The 12,525-nt window shown below is 39.3% G+C and overlaps 1 protein-coding gene across 2 annotated transcripts in view; it reads left to right on the top strand.

Moving 5' to 3' along the window:
• Positions 1-12,525, top strand: part of slco3a1 (solute carrier organic anion transporter family, member 3A1) — a 50,387-nt gene that overhangs the window by 24,925 nt on the left and 12,937 nt on the right. The window contains exons 3-10 of one of the 2 annotated variants that reach the window (XR_004657482.1): positions 4,043-4,141; positions 4,237-4,509; positions 5,139-5,303; positions 5,396-5,594; positions 7,806-7,974; positions 8,313-8,485; positions 8,633-8,697; positions 9,387-10,114. Coding sequence is in view for 1 of the 2 variants with exons in the window: in XM_034878248.1 (XP_034734139.1) it covers positions 4,043-4,141; positions 4,237-4,509; positions 5,139-5,303; positions 5,396-5,594; positions 7,806-7,974; positions 8,313-8,485; positions 8,633-8,697; positions 9,387-9,739 (1,496 nt within the window). In the remaining variant the exon portion in view is untranslated. Of the gene's footprint in view, positions 1-4,042; positions 4,142-4,236; positions 4,510-5,138; positions 5,304-5,395; positions 5,595-7,805; positions 7,975-8,312; positions 8,486-8,632; positions 8,698-9,386; positions 11,206-12,525 lie in introns of those variants that run through there. The other variant, XM_034878248.1, reaches the window with a different exon arrangement.

Raw genomic sequence — 12,525 nt, 5'->3', positions numbered from 1 at the left:
AGAGTGTCTCGTCACACCCCTAGTTAATTAATATCCGGAACATGACAAGCCTCATGGACAGGAGCTTTCCCAGCCTTTTCTGTTGGTCTCTAAACAAATTAGAGGGAGACAAAAACGATAGAACCAAGCTTTGTTAATTGAATTATATCTGACATGCTCCCCTGAGAGTATAATTCAAGGGATACTAAAAGGCTCGGGCGAACTACAACATGAACAAATTAGTTTGTTTTGTACTAATCTCGTAACAGGACCGCTGAACAGGAAGGGAAGGGATTTTGAGGCAGTTTAGAAAATTAGTGTGTTACCCACGGCTATGGTTGTGTATTGAGTTGACCTTCACGGAGATTTAATGTGCTTAACTTAGGTTTTTTTTGTTTGTGTTTTTTTTCTTTCTTAATACTGTTGTGAAAAACATAAAATTAACCCTTTACAGCTTGTACAGGCACAGTTGTCTTTTATCTATGACCTGAGAGCAAAGATCAATTATTTGAAAAAAAGATAATGAGAAAGAATAACTGCAGGTAGATGGACTAAATAAATTTGTTGATAACATAACCAAGCTTGTCAGTGTGTGTCCATGGGAATACTTCATAGTTCAAGTAAGCTCTCATTAATGGGCACATGATAATTATCTTCTGAATTACTGAAACATTCTTCATTTCTTGCAGAGAGTGAGAGGAGAAGACCGATGCCACTTTTATGTCTGTATCTAAAGTACATAGCAGGAGGCAGTAAGCTTAGCTTAGCATAAAGACTGGAAGCAGTGGCGATCAGCTAGCCAAATCGATAGTGAGGTTGCCAAAAAAAAAACGGTGGAGACTCTGCACATAAGTGCTGGGTGGACAGAAAAACAGATATTGTCCATCAAGTAATGGTCACACTACATAACTCCCTATGAAACTACAAATTGTTGTTTTTACATCCGGGTTTATACGGTTAATTAATTAGTAAGCTTTAGAAGTGCTGGTAGGTGGATTTTGTTAGCTTTGAACAGAGCCAGACTAGCTTTTTCCTCCACAACGCGCACACTATGCCTGTTACACACACACACACACACATACATGCAGCAGCACACACACATGCAAAAGATTACAAAGAAATATTTGTGGTGCAAATCCGCCATCATAATAACAATGAGCCAAGGTACAACGTACCTGGCTTTTAAAGGGAATGGGAGATGACACTGATTGGTTTATTGAATGTTACGCCTCAAAACACACCTATGAATTAATAAAAACACTAAGTACAACCCTTTTGAACCGTGTGCCCAGCGCACAGGCCCTTTTTTCTACCATCAAACTAGCATAAGTGGATTTGAAAAATGCCCTGCATGCACCTGCGCCATGCGCTTAGATCGTTAAAATAGGGCAGAGTGTGTGTTTTTTAACATGTTTCGTTGTAGCAGCTCCCACAGAGGTAAACAGGTTTTTATCTGGAGCACCTCACATTAAGTAGATTAGGCTCACTTTAATGGATGAATAGATTAGAACTATACTGAAGCAATGTTGGACTAGATACTTATGTTTTGATTACAAGATTGAGTTCATGTTCAGCTTAATCCTATCGTGGGAGACGCAACCAACGGCATGCTGTTCTTCTGATGGCTTTGACCTTTAAAAAAAACTAGCAGAAATATCTTTTCATGTGAATATATATTTTATGTGAAGATTAACACCAACTTCAAAATTGCATTTGCCCTGTTTCTTGTGCAGAAGCAGCAGATTGATAAGCAGGCATGGTCCCTCATAGATTAGTGATCTCTTACACAGGCAAGGCTCATGCTGCGGCACAATGTTATCATTAAGGAGACAGCGTTTCTTAAAGCAACCGGGGTTAGGCAAGGATCTCTGTGGAAACATGTATCCTCTCAGTGGTTGTAGGCTAGCTGAGCTGTCAACTCCTGCAAGGTGATTTGTCTAACTGAATTTCCTCTTTGTGGTTTCCTGTGGTGAGAGAAATAGTGATGTTGTTGCTATGAGAAGACAACACTCAGTTTCTAAGGAAACACTTGAAACAGAGAGTGCACAGGCCTCATTTGCACCACCACAGGCAAATACGCTAGTCACATAACAACTGCAGCCCTCCTTCATAAAAGTGTTGTTAAACTGCAGTTTCATTGGTATCAAGTAAAAACTCCCGGATGTGCCCCAACGGCTCTTTCCTCTGTGTTTGTGGGTGTGAATCCCTCAGTCTGTCTTTCTGTAGCCTATGAAGAGGTGGTTTAACGCTGTTGTTTAAGCTTAATTGTTTAAAACTTTGATTTTAGTCTTGCATTCAGACTGTCACCAGAGGAAATTAGATTCTTCTCATATTGCAAAGCCTCAGAAGCTAGCTGAAGGTGGTCCTGCTCTGGTGCCTTATGATCACACCATTGTTTTTTTGTTAATTTCCATCCGTTTTGGTGTGACTGTCAACCGCAAAGATGTTTCAGCTGTATGATTTTAGGGTGAAAAAAGCAGTATTTTCCCATCCCAACGTCAAAACTTGTTTTCTTGTGTTTCACTCCTCCTCTTGCCTAAATGAGTCAGTTTATACCGCGTTATAGATAGGGAGCCGCACGTAAACAAATCTGTGAGCCATTTCCTTTATGGAAAGAATAAACTATGATGTGAATGAGGCTATAATTATGTTAATATGTTGACTCCCTTTCTATGTGGGTGGTCAAGGCGGGAAGCAGACTGCATTCACTCAGCACTAGCAGAGACGTACAGAGCTTAGTCACTGTTTCCACGCTTGTTCATTAAGTGGCTGCTCGTGGCATTTGAGCATTTTACTGGAGGCTTCGCGCTGATAGCAGCAATGTTCAGGCCAACCTGCAGCCAGTAAAAGGGGATGTCTGTAATGCTGCAGGGCCGGGGGAGGAAGTGGAGTAGCAGAGAAGATTTCATTTAATTTTGGTGGTAATTTGTAGCAAGCGTTTCCGGGGGGCTTTGAATCAAAAACGTAGAACAAGATCTGTTTTTTTTTTCATTGTGTGCCAGATACAGTCTTAACAGTGCAGTCTAATAATACCACAGATCGCAGGACACACAGGGAGAAATTTGTCTCCCAAATTGAACTTTGAGTCTTCATTATCTGCTTGCAGTCTGAGTCACATTGCCAGATTTTCACCCTGCTGACAGATCTTTAATGAGGATTTTGGATCCAGCTCTACATTTTATTTCCAGCTGCCCACGAGAGCAGAGATGGGACAAACTGCACTACACTGGGTTGTTTCTGTTGTCAGGTGTTGTCCTCACAGTGTTTGTGTTTGTTCAGTGCCTTACTCTGCAAGGGGGACAAGGCTGAGCCATAATGAATACAGTACAGTTACTGTGTGTAGAATCCACCGCTGCTGTATTTGCCTTTTGGTTTTAACTGGGTGATTTAATCTTTCATTACAGCCAAAATGTTTCCCTGTTGGCTGTCTTGCTTCCCACTGCACCACCTGGAAAAGACCACATCAGAGCGGGATAGGCCTTCCTTGATGTGGATACATTTTTAAAAGTGTCTTGTTGCTCTGCATTCACAATGAAATATTTTTAATATTTTCTTAACTACATGTTTTAAGTCATTCACACATTTACTAATTGTTGCATGCCACATTGGACTTTAATGTTTGGAAAATAAAATGTAACTTTATTAACCAACCAGAGCAAGAAATGCGTCTCTTTATCTCGCCAAAAAAACACAATACACATAAGCATTACAGTTCATCAGTATTATTTGTGCAAAACAGAGCTGGAAAGATGAATTGATTAGTTGCCAAATATTAAATGATTGGCCGGTTTGAGTTTTTTTTATTTAAAAAAGGTTCTCTTTTAGGGGACAGTGATTGCACTTGGTACAAAGCTTCCCTTAGATGCTCACCGGAGGTGGCCCTCAGAAGGCATTAAAAGTATTACACAGAGGCAGGATTTTGGTGACCCGCAGTACAATATTCACAGCTCTTCTAGTTAAACTAGCCTCCTTGTTTTTGTCACTATACTTGTATTTCTGGAAGTGTCAGGTGACTAAAATAAGACCGAACAATCAAGTAAAGTTGATATTGGTTTCTGTGCAGGGATCCTCTTTTCTACACTGGTGTTCGGGCCTGCCTGTGGCTTCATCCTCGGCTCCCTCTGTACCAAGTTCTATGTAGATGCTATCTTTATTGACACCGGTGAGTTTGATATTTTTCCAGTGTTCCAGTCTCCATTAATACAACATGTTTCTCTGTGTATGTGGGGAATTGACCTCTACTATGACTCTCCACAGATAAGCTGGGCATCACTCCAGAAGACCCGCGGTGGATCGGAGCCTGGTGGGCAGGCTTCCTGCTGTGTGGTGCCTTACTCTTTAGCTCAGCTCTCTTTATGTTTGGTTTCCCTCAGTCACTTCCATCCGCAGAGAGAGATGAGGGGGTAGACAGTGAGCAGGTTATGCTTCCTCCTTCGCCTAATGCAGAGTATGAGACTCCAAAGCCCAGCAATGGGGTTGTCTGCAGCCCCGAGCCTGGCAACAGCCCCACCTGCTGTCAGCAACTCAGGGGTGAGTGTGCAAGATCCAGTGTAGTACTGTAGTGTTGTCATGCCAGGAAAATACACATCTTTTAAAATCCATGACATACAGTATGTCTATTGATCAATTTATTTTCTCTATTTGTCAAATGTGAATAAAACTAAAATGTTAAACTCTAATGAGTTTTGTGTTTGCTGTTGAAATTGTTCTAAAATGGTAACAACTTAGACCTGCTTAGCGATTGAAGAAGTATTCAGCTCCTTTTGGTAAGGTAAAAGTAATAAATCACAATGAAATTGCTCCATCACAAGTCAAGTGCTGCACTAGAAATGTTATACTATTACATTTATTTATTTAACAAAATTACGTAAACTTTCTTATTTTTATGCTCTTTATGCAGATTTTGGCAGGTTGTCTAAAAATAGAGAGAGCCTAATAAAAACCTTGAAATTCTTTATTTTATTCATTGAGTATCCACCAAGTAATTAGTTTATTATTGTATTATATTTATTATTATTGTTATTTCATTGCTATACAAAGTTTATCAATGTAGATCAGAGCAGGTGCTAAAACAGACTTAAAGGCAACAAGAGAGTCTGTCCTGGTAGCTAACATGCTAGGATATTAATGATCATCCTTGCTTATTTCTTTATGCCCAGTGATCCCCAAGGTGACCAAGCACCTCCTTTCAAACCCAGTGTTCACCTGTATCATCCTGGCAGCCTGTATGGAGATCGCAGTTGTGGCAGGCTTTGCCGCCTTTCTGGGGAAATACCTTGAGCAGCAGTTCCATCTCACCACCACCTCAGCGAACCAGCTCTTAGGTCTGTGTTTACTACAAACATGCACAAGCCCACATATACTATATACTGTATACCAATATAATAAATGGGTTCTGGTCAACTTTATTTTTAAGGTATGACCGCCATTCCATGTGCATGTCTGGGGATCTTCATGGGCGGTCTGCTGGTAAAGAAGCTGAACTTGTCGGCACTGGGGGCCATCCGCATGGCCATGCTGGTCAACCTGATCTCCACCGCCTGCTACGTCTCCTTCCTGTTCCTAGGCTGCGACACCGGCCCTGTCGCAGGAGTCACAGTCCCATACAGAAATGAGTAAGAGAGAAGCTGGATATATGGCAGCCATTTGTAATACATTGAATACAGGTTAAGGCAGTACCAACATAAATCTGAGAAGTTGGGATTAGGATAGCAGATAATTAATCTAAAGGTTATAGTATGATTTTCAGTCTCCCCACGATTTTCTTTTCTTGTAATTTACTGAATTATTATATTTCTTAGGACTATTCAAATAGAACAAGGGGGAAAAAATGTGATTAAACTGGTGACAACTGCGAGTGCATATGGACATTTCTTTGTTTTAAGTTGGTTTACAAGACAAAGAAAGTTGCGAACCACTGAGTTAGATTGGTATTATTCTGATGTACTGTAAATAGTTAAAGTAATATTATGACACCACCAGATACACCTCTTAAATGTATCTGATGGCAAGGGGTTTAATTTCCTGGTTAACTGGTCTTTTGACATGCTTTGTTTGCACAAGATTTTCCAGTTTAGCTAAGAGTCCATTTTCATGACAAAACTGGTTTGGTAACAACTAGCCAATCACATGCAATTTAGCAGATCAGAAGCAGAATACTTTTTGTAAAATCCCCAGGAGAATGTTTGTTGAATTCAGTGTCAAAAACTAACATCTCCATCTAGATTCAGCAGAGCGATCTAAACTATAGATGATCAGTAATCAAATTATTTTATTACACGGTCAATCACAGCATTCTGCAGTCTGCTTTTTCTGTATAACAGACCGTTGCTTTGATCATAGACTCAGGCAGACCATTTTGAAATCACTAAAATCATTTTTGACTTGATGTATGTGCTCCAACAGATCTCATGCCGCTGAACAGCAGATCACAAGGGGAGAGAGAGGGTAAAGGAAACAGGGAACGTTAAAAGCGCTAATGGCAACAGTGCAAACAGAGCATTAGTTAGCTCCAGGGTTAGCTCACTCACCGCAACGGCTTGGCTTCCACCCGAGGGCCGGGCTCATCAGTGGTAAAGTTAACCATCCCAACCAGGACGCAGGCGTTATCTGCGGGTAACCTTTGTATGAGTAGCCATGAAATAAACCAAATAATGTAGAGCAAGCCCGTCATTATTGGCAAGTTCTTACCCTAGATTCTAAATCTGGTCCTATCATAAGGACCCAGTTATTCTAAAAATAAACATGAGCAGTAAACAAAATGATTGCAGTGAAAAGTAACACTGCTGTCAAGGCTAGAGGACTTTATTAGAGGTGAACTGCAGAGGATCTAACGTGTGAATAAAGATTCTTATCACTGCCAGTCATTGGGGCAAAGTGGGCTTACTTATTTCGTGTCATCTTTACCGAGTTTATAAAAAATTAAAAAGTTTTCTATTCAGAAGGTGGCCTTTTGTTCTCCTGGACTGCACAGAGCCGATACAAATGTAACAGAGTTCTGTGAATCAGTCACCGGTCACATTATAAGACTTTTAGAGCTAAAATATTATGCAACCGGACAACTCATTAACTTTTATATTGACAAGTCGTAAAAAATGAAACTTAGTTTATTTATTGTAGCCTGCTTTTGACTAAAGCTATTAGTAGTTTGAAATGTTCCAATATTAGTGGAGATACAATACCTCATGCAGATACCAATAACACTAATGCAATTTTTCAAGAAAAAATGGCAAAGATTCATGTCAGGGACCCTGCGGGCCAGTCTGCCCCTTCTCTTTAGATTAGATCACTGCACAAGTGATTAATCAGAGATTATAGATCTCTAGAGATGTTGTCATTTCCTTTTATTTTGCACTGAGCCTCTCCATTGGAAGAAACACAAAGAAATGCCTCTAGTTTATACCATTGTGTTAGTAGGAGGTTTTCATAGATACAGGTTGAATTTATGCATTCTCTTTCTTGGAGGCCAATTGTCCAGGAGTTTAGATCTACATGAGTCCAATTATCTTGTTGGCTGCCCCAGTAGAAACATACTTTAGGATACAGACACATTTCTTTTTTTACAGAAAAAGTGTTAAGGCTGGATACACAGCCATATAGTTCATAGTTTATACTGCATAATTTATTTCTTGATATATCAGTGTGAAAGCAGTATTTTTGTCTGCTCCATAGCAGGTTTGCTGTGCAGTGCAGTTTTTATGGAGACATTAAAAGTAAACCATAGTATCCCTGATAAAGAGTGCTTCTTTGATTTGTGCCACATACTGAACAGATATAGTACTTCCAGTTGGAAATGATGCTCATTTTCTCTCTGTGTCTCTGTTCAGGACTCTGCGGGTGGGCGAGAAACCAGAAGCTCAATGCATCAGTCGCTGCAACTGCTTCACCTCCTCCATCAGCCCTGTGTGTGGCTCCAACGGTGTCACCTACCTGTCCGCCTGCTTTGCCGGTTGCACCGGAACAGGAAACCCTCGGACCACATCAAACATCTCTCAGGTCTTTACCCTTGTCTTGTGGTGGTGGCCGCAATTAGTAACCGTATTCTTCTGATTTTGCCACAGAAAAAACACCAAATGAATTACTGTTAATGCAAACTTATCTTTGAACTTCTTAAAATTTTCTAAATACTGTGATATTAAAAAAAGAAGAAAAAAAACCCAGTATTTCCTAGTTCTGACGTCAGCTATCACATGCTGGACATTCAAGTGTGACTGTGGTTGTTACCAGATCAGATGCTTAGTTGAACTGTATTGACCCCAGTGCACCAGCTATAACACATTTTCCATGTAATTTACTTAACTTAAGTTAATTTTGCATGGTTGTTCTCTTCAAAGAACCTGACTGGATGCGCTTGTGTATCCTCTGAGAGTGAATTGGCAACAGCGGTTCCAGGGAAATGTCCGACGCCGGGCTGCCAGGAGGCTTTCCTCATCTTCCTGTGTGTGATCTGTGCCTGCAGCCTGGTTGGAGCCATGGCCCAGACGCCCTCTGTTATCATCCTAATCAGGTGTGTTGGATATAAGTGCGTGCGTGCGTGCGTGCGTGCTTGCGTGCGTGCGTACACGCACATGTCTTGTCTTTGTGTGTGTGTGTTCTTGCACAAAATCTATAAGAACAACAAAACAGTAATTTATTTTACCTGCTTCTCTTGAAGGACTGTGAGCCCTGAGCTGAAATCGTACGCACTCGGAGTGTTGTTTCTTTTGCTACGACTCCTCGGTAAGAACTTTTATCAGAAAACACATTCATTTCCGATACTTTGGTTCTTTCTCAATACTTGTGGCATTTGCCTGTGTTTGAGGGTTACAGAGCTCACTGAGACATGCTTAGATAATTTCATCACTCATGCCAATACAGGCCTTGTAATGACCTGAGATGCTTCGTTGGTTTCATTTATTTTCCACATTGAGTCAAATCGGATCAACTGTACAGCATTAAAGTTGATGACACTGAAAAAAAAAAAATGCATATGCAGAAAGTGGGAGGAGTAATGGAATTAAGAATATCTAAATCGAGTTATCTAAAAGCATGCAGGTCTACTTTTACAAGTCATTAAAAATATACTGTATATAAAATATATTTCATATTTCCGTTAAATATAACATGAATAATTACTGTATATTTAATGCCAAATCCAGCACTTCATTAACTTCAACTTTTAAATGAGTGTTAGTGTTGGGACAGACCCTCTTATATCTGTTGTTGTATCTATTGCTCCTCTCTGTTATCTGAAAGAAAGTTAATAAACACATCTCTTTCTTTAAGAATGGAAAAATGAATGAAGAAGAGAAAAATGTCCGCTTTATGATTTGATATTGACCCAAAATGCATATAAAGTAACGTTTGTTATCTTGAAAGTTATTGTGGAAATGGAGTGTGTGGGCTCAGTCAGTGTTTTTGTTTTACAGGATTCATCCCCCCTCCCCTGATCTTTGGTGCTGGCATCGACTCCACTTGCCTTTTCTGGAGTTCAGACTGCGGCGACCGGGGTGCCTGCCTGCTGTACGACAACATAGCTTACAGGCATCTGTACGTGGGCCTCGCCATCATCCTCAAGGGCATCGCTTTCCTTCTCTACACCACCACGTGGTATTGCTTACGTAGGAACTACAAGAAGTACATCAAAAGTCACGAGGGCTACATGACGGCGACTGAGTTTTACCCTTCCCTCACTGACGGCCCCAAACCAGTCGACAGGACAAAGTTTATATATAACCTAGAGGACCATGAGGTTTGTGAAAATATGGAGTCCGTTTTATAGTTTGTTATGCAAGCAAAGGGCAATATGGACATGCATATTCTCTTAAAAGAATAGTTTATTCTTCTTTTCTTGAAAGGATAAAACAAAATGTTTTCAATAAAGGCAATCTATGTAACGGCCCGTTCAGGTCCCAGGAGACGTTGCTCTCTACTGCGCTACACATCCTAGCCAAACTTTTAAGGGTCCATTTTAGTTTACGTACCAGCGAGGTGTTGTCCAGTGTTGCCGGTGAATTCCAGCGTTGAATCGGTGATAGAAGACGACTTCAGTACTGTCTAGCTCAGTCCTAGTTGATAAGTGAGTGGTCATGATGCTTTTATAACTAGTTGCCATATTGTTTAAGGTCTGCCATGATTCAGTCAGTCAGTGCACTGTGTGTTCTGTCTGTCACTCTCAAAAATTAGATTTTTAAGATAAAAAAATAATAATAATTGGGATGGTTCTTCATTTTCAGTTATTCATATTTAAAGTTGCCAAGTGTTTACAAACTAATAGTTCATCTGTTAATACGTTTTATTTTAATATAGGACGGTTTCCTACCATATGAGAACAGAAACACCCTGGCTGGGTTATTAGAGTGGTCTATTAGATGTTTTAACTGCCAGTAAAGTCTAATAACTTAAAACAAGGTAGTGTTCTCATGTCATCTTGCACTGTTCAGTTTGTTGTTCTCTTGCTGTATCACAGGCACTGTTTTTGATACTGTCTAGACTAGACTGTGAAGTCTTGTCTTTTAGGTGCAACTGTGCAATTCATATCTGATACATCCATGTTCATAACTAGTTTTGTGTCAGAATGCAGGTTTGTTTTTCATTATAGCCGTTTGTTAATGTTTGTTTGTACATCTGCAGAGTGTATTCAACCTAACATGTCTTAATAAGGGATTATTCAAATTAGAATGTTAATTTTATTTTTACACCTAGTGCAAGAGCAAATGTGTTTTGAACATTCAAGAAAAATACACGAAGAGTAATATATTAGTTTCATTAGGTCCAGACTCTTTTATTAGATTGTATTTGAAAGGACAGTATATATTATATATAAAATCTAATTGTCTAAGGTGTGTGTGTGTGTGTGTGTGTGTGTGTGTGTGTGTGTGTGTGTGTGTGTCTGATGTCGCAGTAGATTTGGGACAACTCCTAGGGATGAAAGTATTATGTTGCATTATTGTGGCGAAAAAAAAAAAAATGGGCCTGTTATGTCTGGGATTAAGGTTACAAAATTACTACACAAGTATGTGTGTACAAGGTGTACAAACAAAGTGAACAACACGAAGACCACACTGAATTTATTCCTGGACGTGTATTTGAAGAACTCTTTTAACGAAACTCTGCAAATACTGTACAACCTGTTCCTCTACTGATCTCTCTGCATTCACAGTTTGGACATTGTCCCTTTTCTTACACTTTTTGTATGGCAACATATTGTTTATTTTACTCTGGAAATAAATTATTTTTCAGAAAATATATTCAAATGTGAGTGTTGTTGTATTCTTGTTAATACCCTTTTCATTTCAGAGTGCTGTTTTGTCCAGCGTTTGGTAATATTCGGTCATGAACAACCTACACGCAAAAAACTTCCTAACAAAAAAGACTAATTCAATCCAATAAGAGACATGTCAGGGACAAAACATAAAATGGATATTAAATAAAAAGTACTTCATGTTCTCAATTGTACTCAATGTTGTATTGTCTTTTATAAAGCTGCAAAACTTATACTTACTAGTGTATTATACTTATTTATGTTTATTTGTTTTGCGCCACTTTCAACAGCAAAGCCATTCAAAGGGCTTTACGTAAGACATAAGAAACACAAGGTAATATAAAATAATAAAACAGGACTAACCTAAAGTTGAACAGTATGGACAAAACAGAATAAAAACTGACAGTGCAGCTGTACAAACTATAAATGAATACCCAAGCTTTATTTATTGACTTAAAATAACTTTTTGGAGTAAATTCCAGATAAAGTATATGGTGTAAATAAAAAAAAAAACTAAATGCTACTTCTGCATGTTTAATTGTGACTCTGGTGAGAGAAAGCAGACCTGTCCCAGGCGACCTGAACGCCACATAACAGATCAGCAAATAAGAAATGTATTCTGACCCTAAACCAGTCAGTGCTTTATAAACCAACTGTATTTTTTTTTTAAACTCATGTGACATGATCCACTCCCGGGTCTTAGTGTTCTGAATCAGCTGTAGTTGTCTTGAGACCTGTAAAGACAGCATAATGCAGTAAATATTCCCAAATCCTGCCGAGACATAGTCCTTTAACTCTTGATCTATTCTTAAAGGGATAGAAGGCGGATTTTGTGATTGTCCTAATCTGGAAATTTTCCGAATTGTCCCACTGTTATACATTTCCACTATATATATATATTCTGTAAATATACAAAGCAGCCAAGATGCAATCAAATATTCTCTTTTTTCAAGAATGGTGACCCTTTCAAATAAAAGCCATAAACAGCAGATTTTTATTTTCAGAAACATTTCCTGATGAGAACATGGTGGTAGTATTTAACAAATCATCATTTTGGGGGCCATCTATTCAGTGATTCCTGAAAGTTAAGGTTTGACTGTAACATTTTGGCCATGTGAGTGAACGGCATGAAATAAGAGGTGACATTTATTTTTAACCAACAACCACACACATTCCCAAAATATTTCAAAAGGTCATGCTACACGTTTGAACGAAGAACCTGCCACACCTGCACACAGCCAATTAGAGTCTTCCACAGCTGCAGAGGGTCAGGAGGGTTTGTGTGTGTGTGTGTGTGTGTGTGT

Source organism: Etheostoma cragini, chromosome 8 (assembly GCF_013103735.1).
Source record: "Etheostoma cragini isolate CJK2018 chromosome 8, CSU_Ecrag_1.0, whole genome shotgun sequence".
In the NCBI taxonomy this organism is placed as follows: domain Eukaryota; kingdom Metazoa; phylum Chordata; class Actinopteri; order Perciformes; family Percidae; genus Etheostoma; species Etheostoma cragini.
Note: the sequence above shows the minus strand (reverse complement) of the source record. Positions and strands in the feature narration are given on the sequence as shown.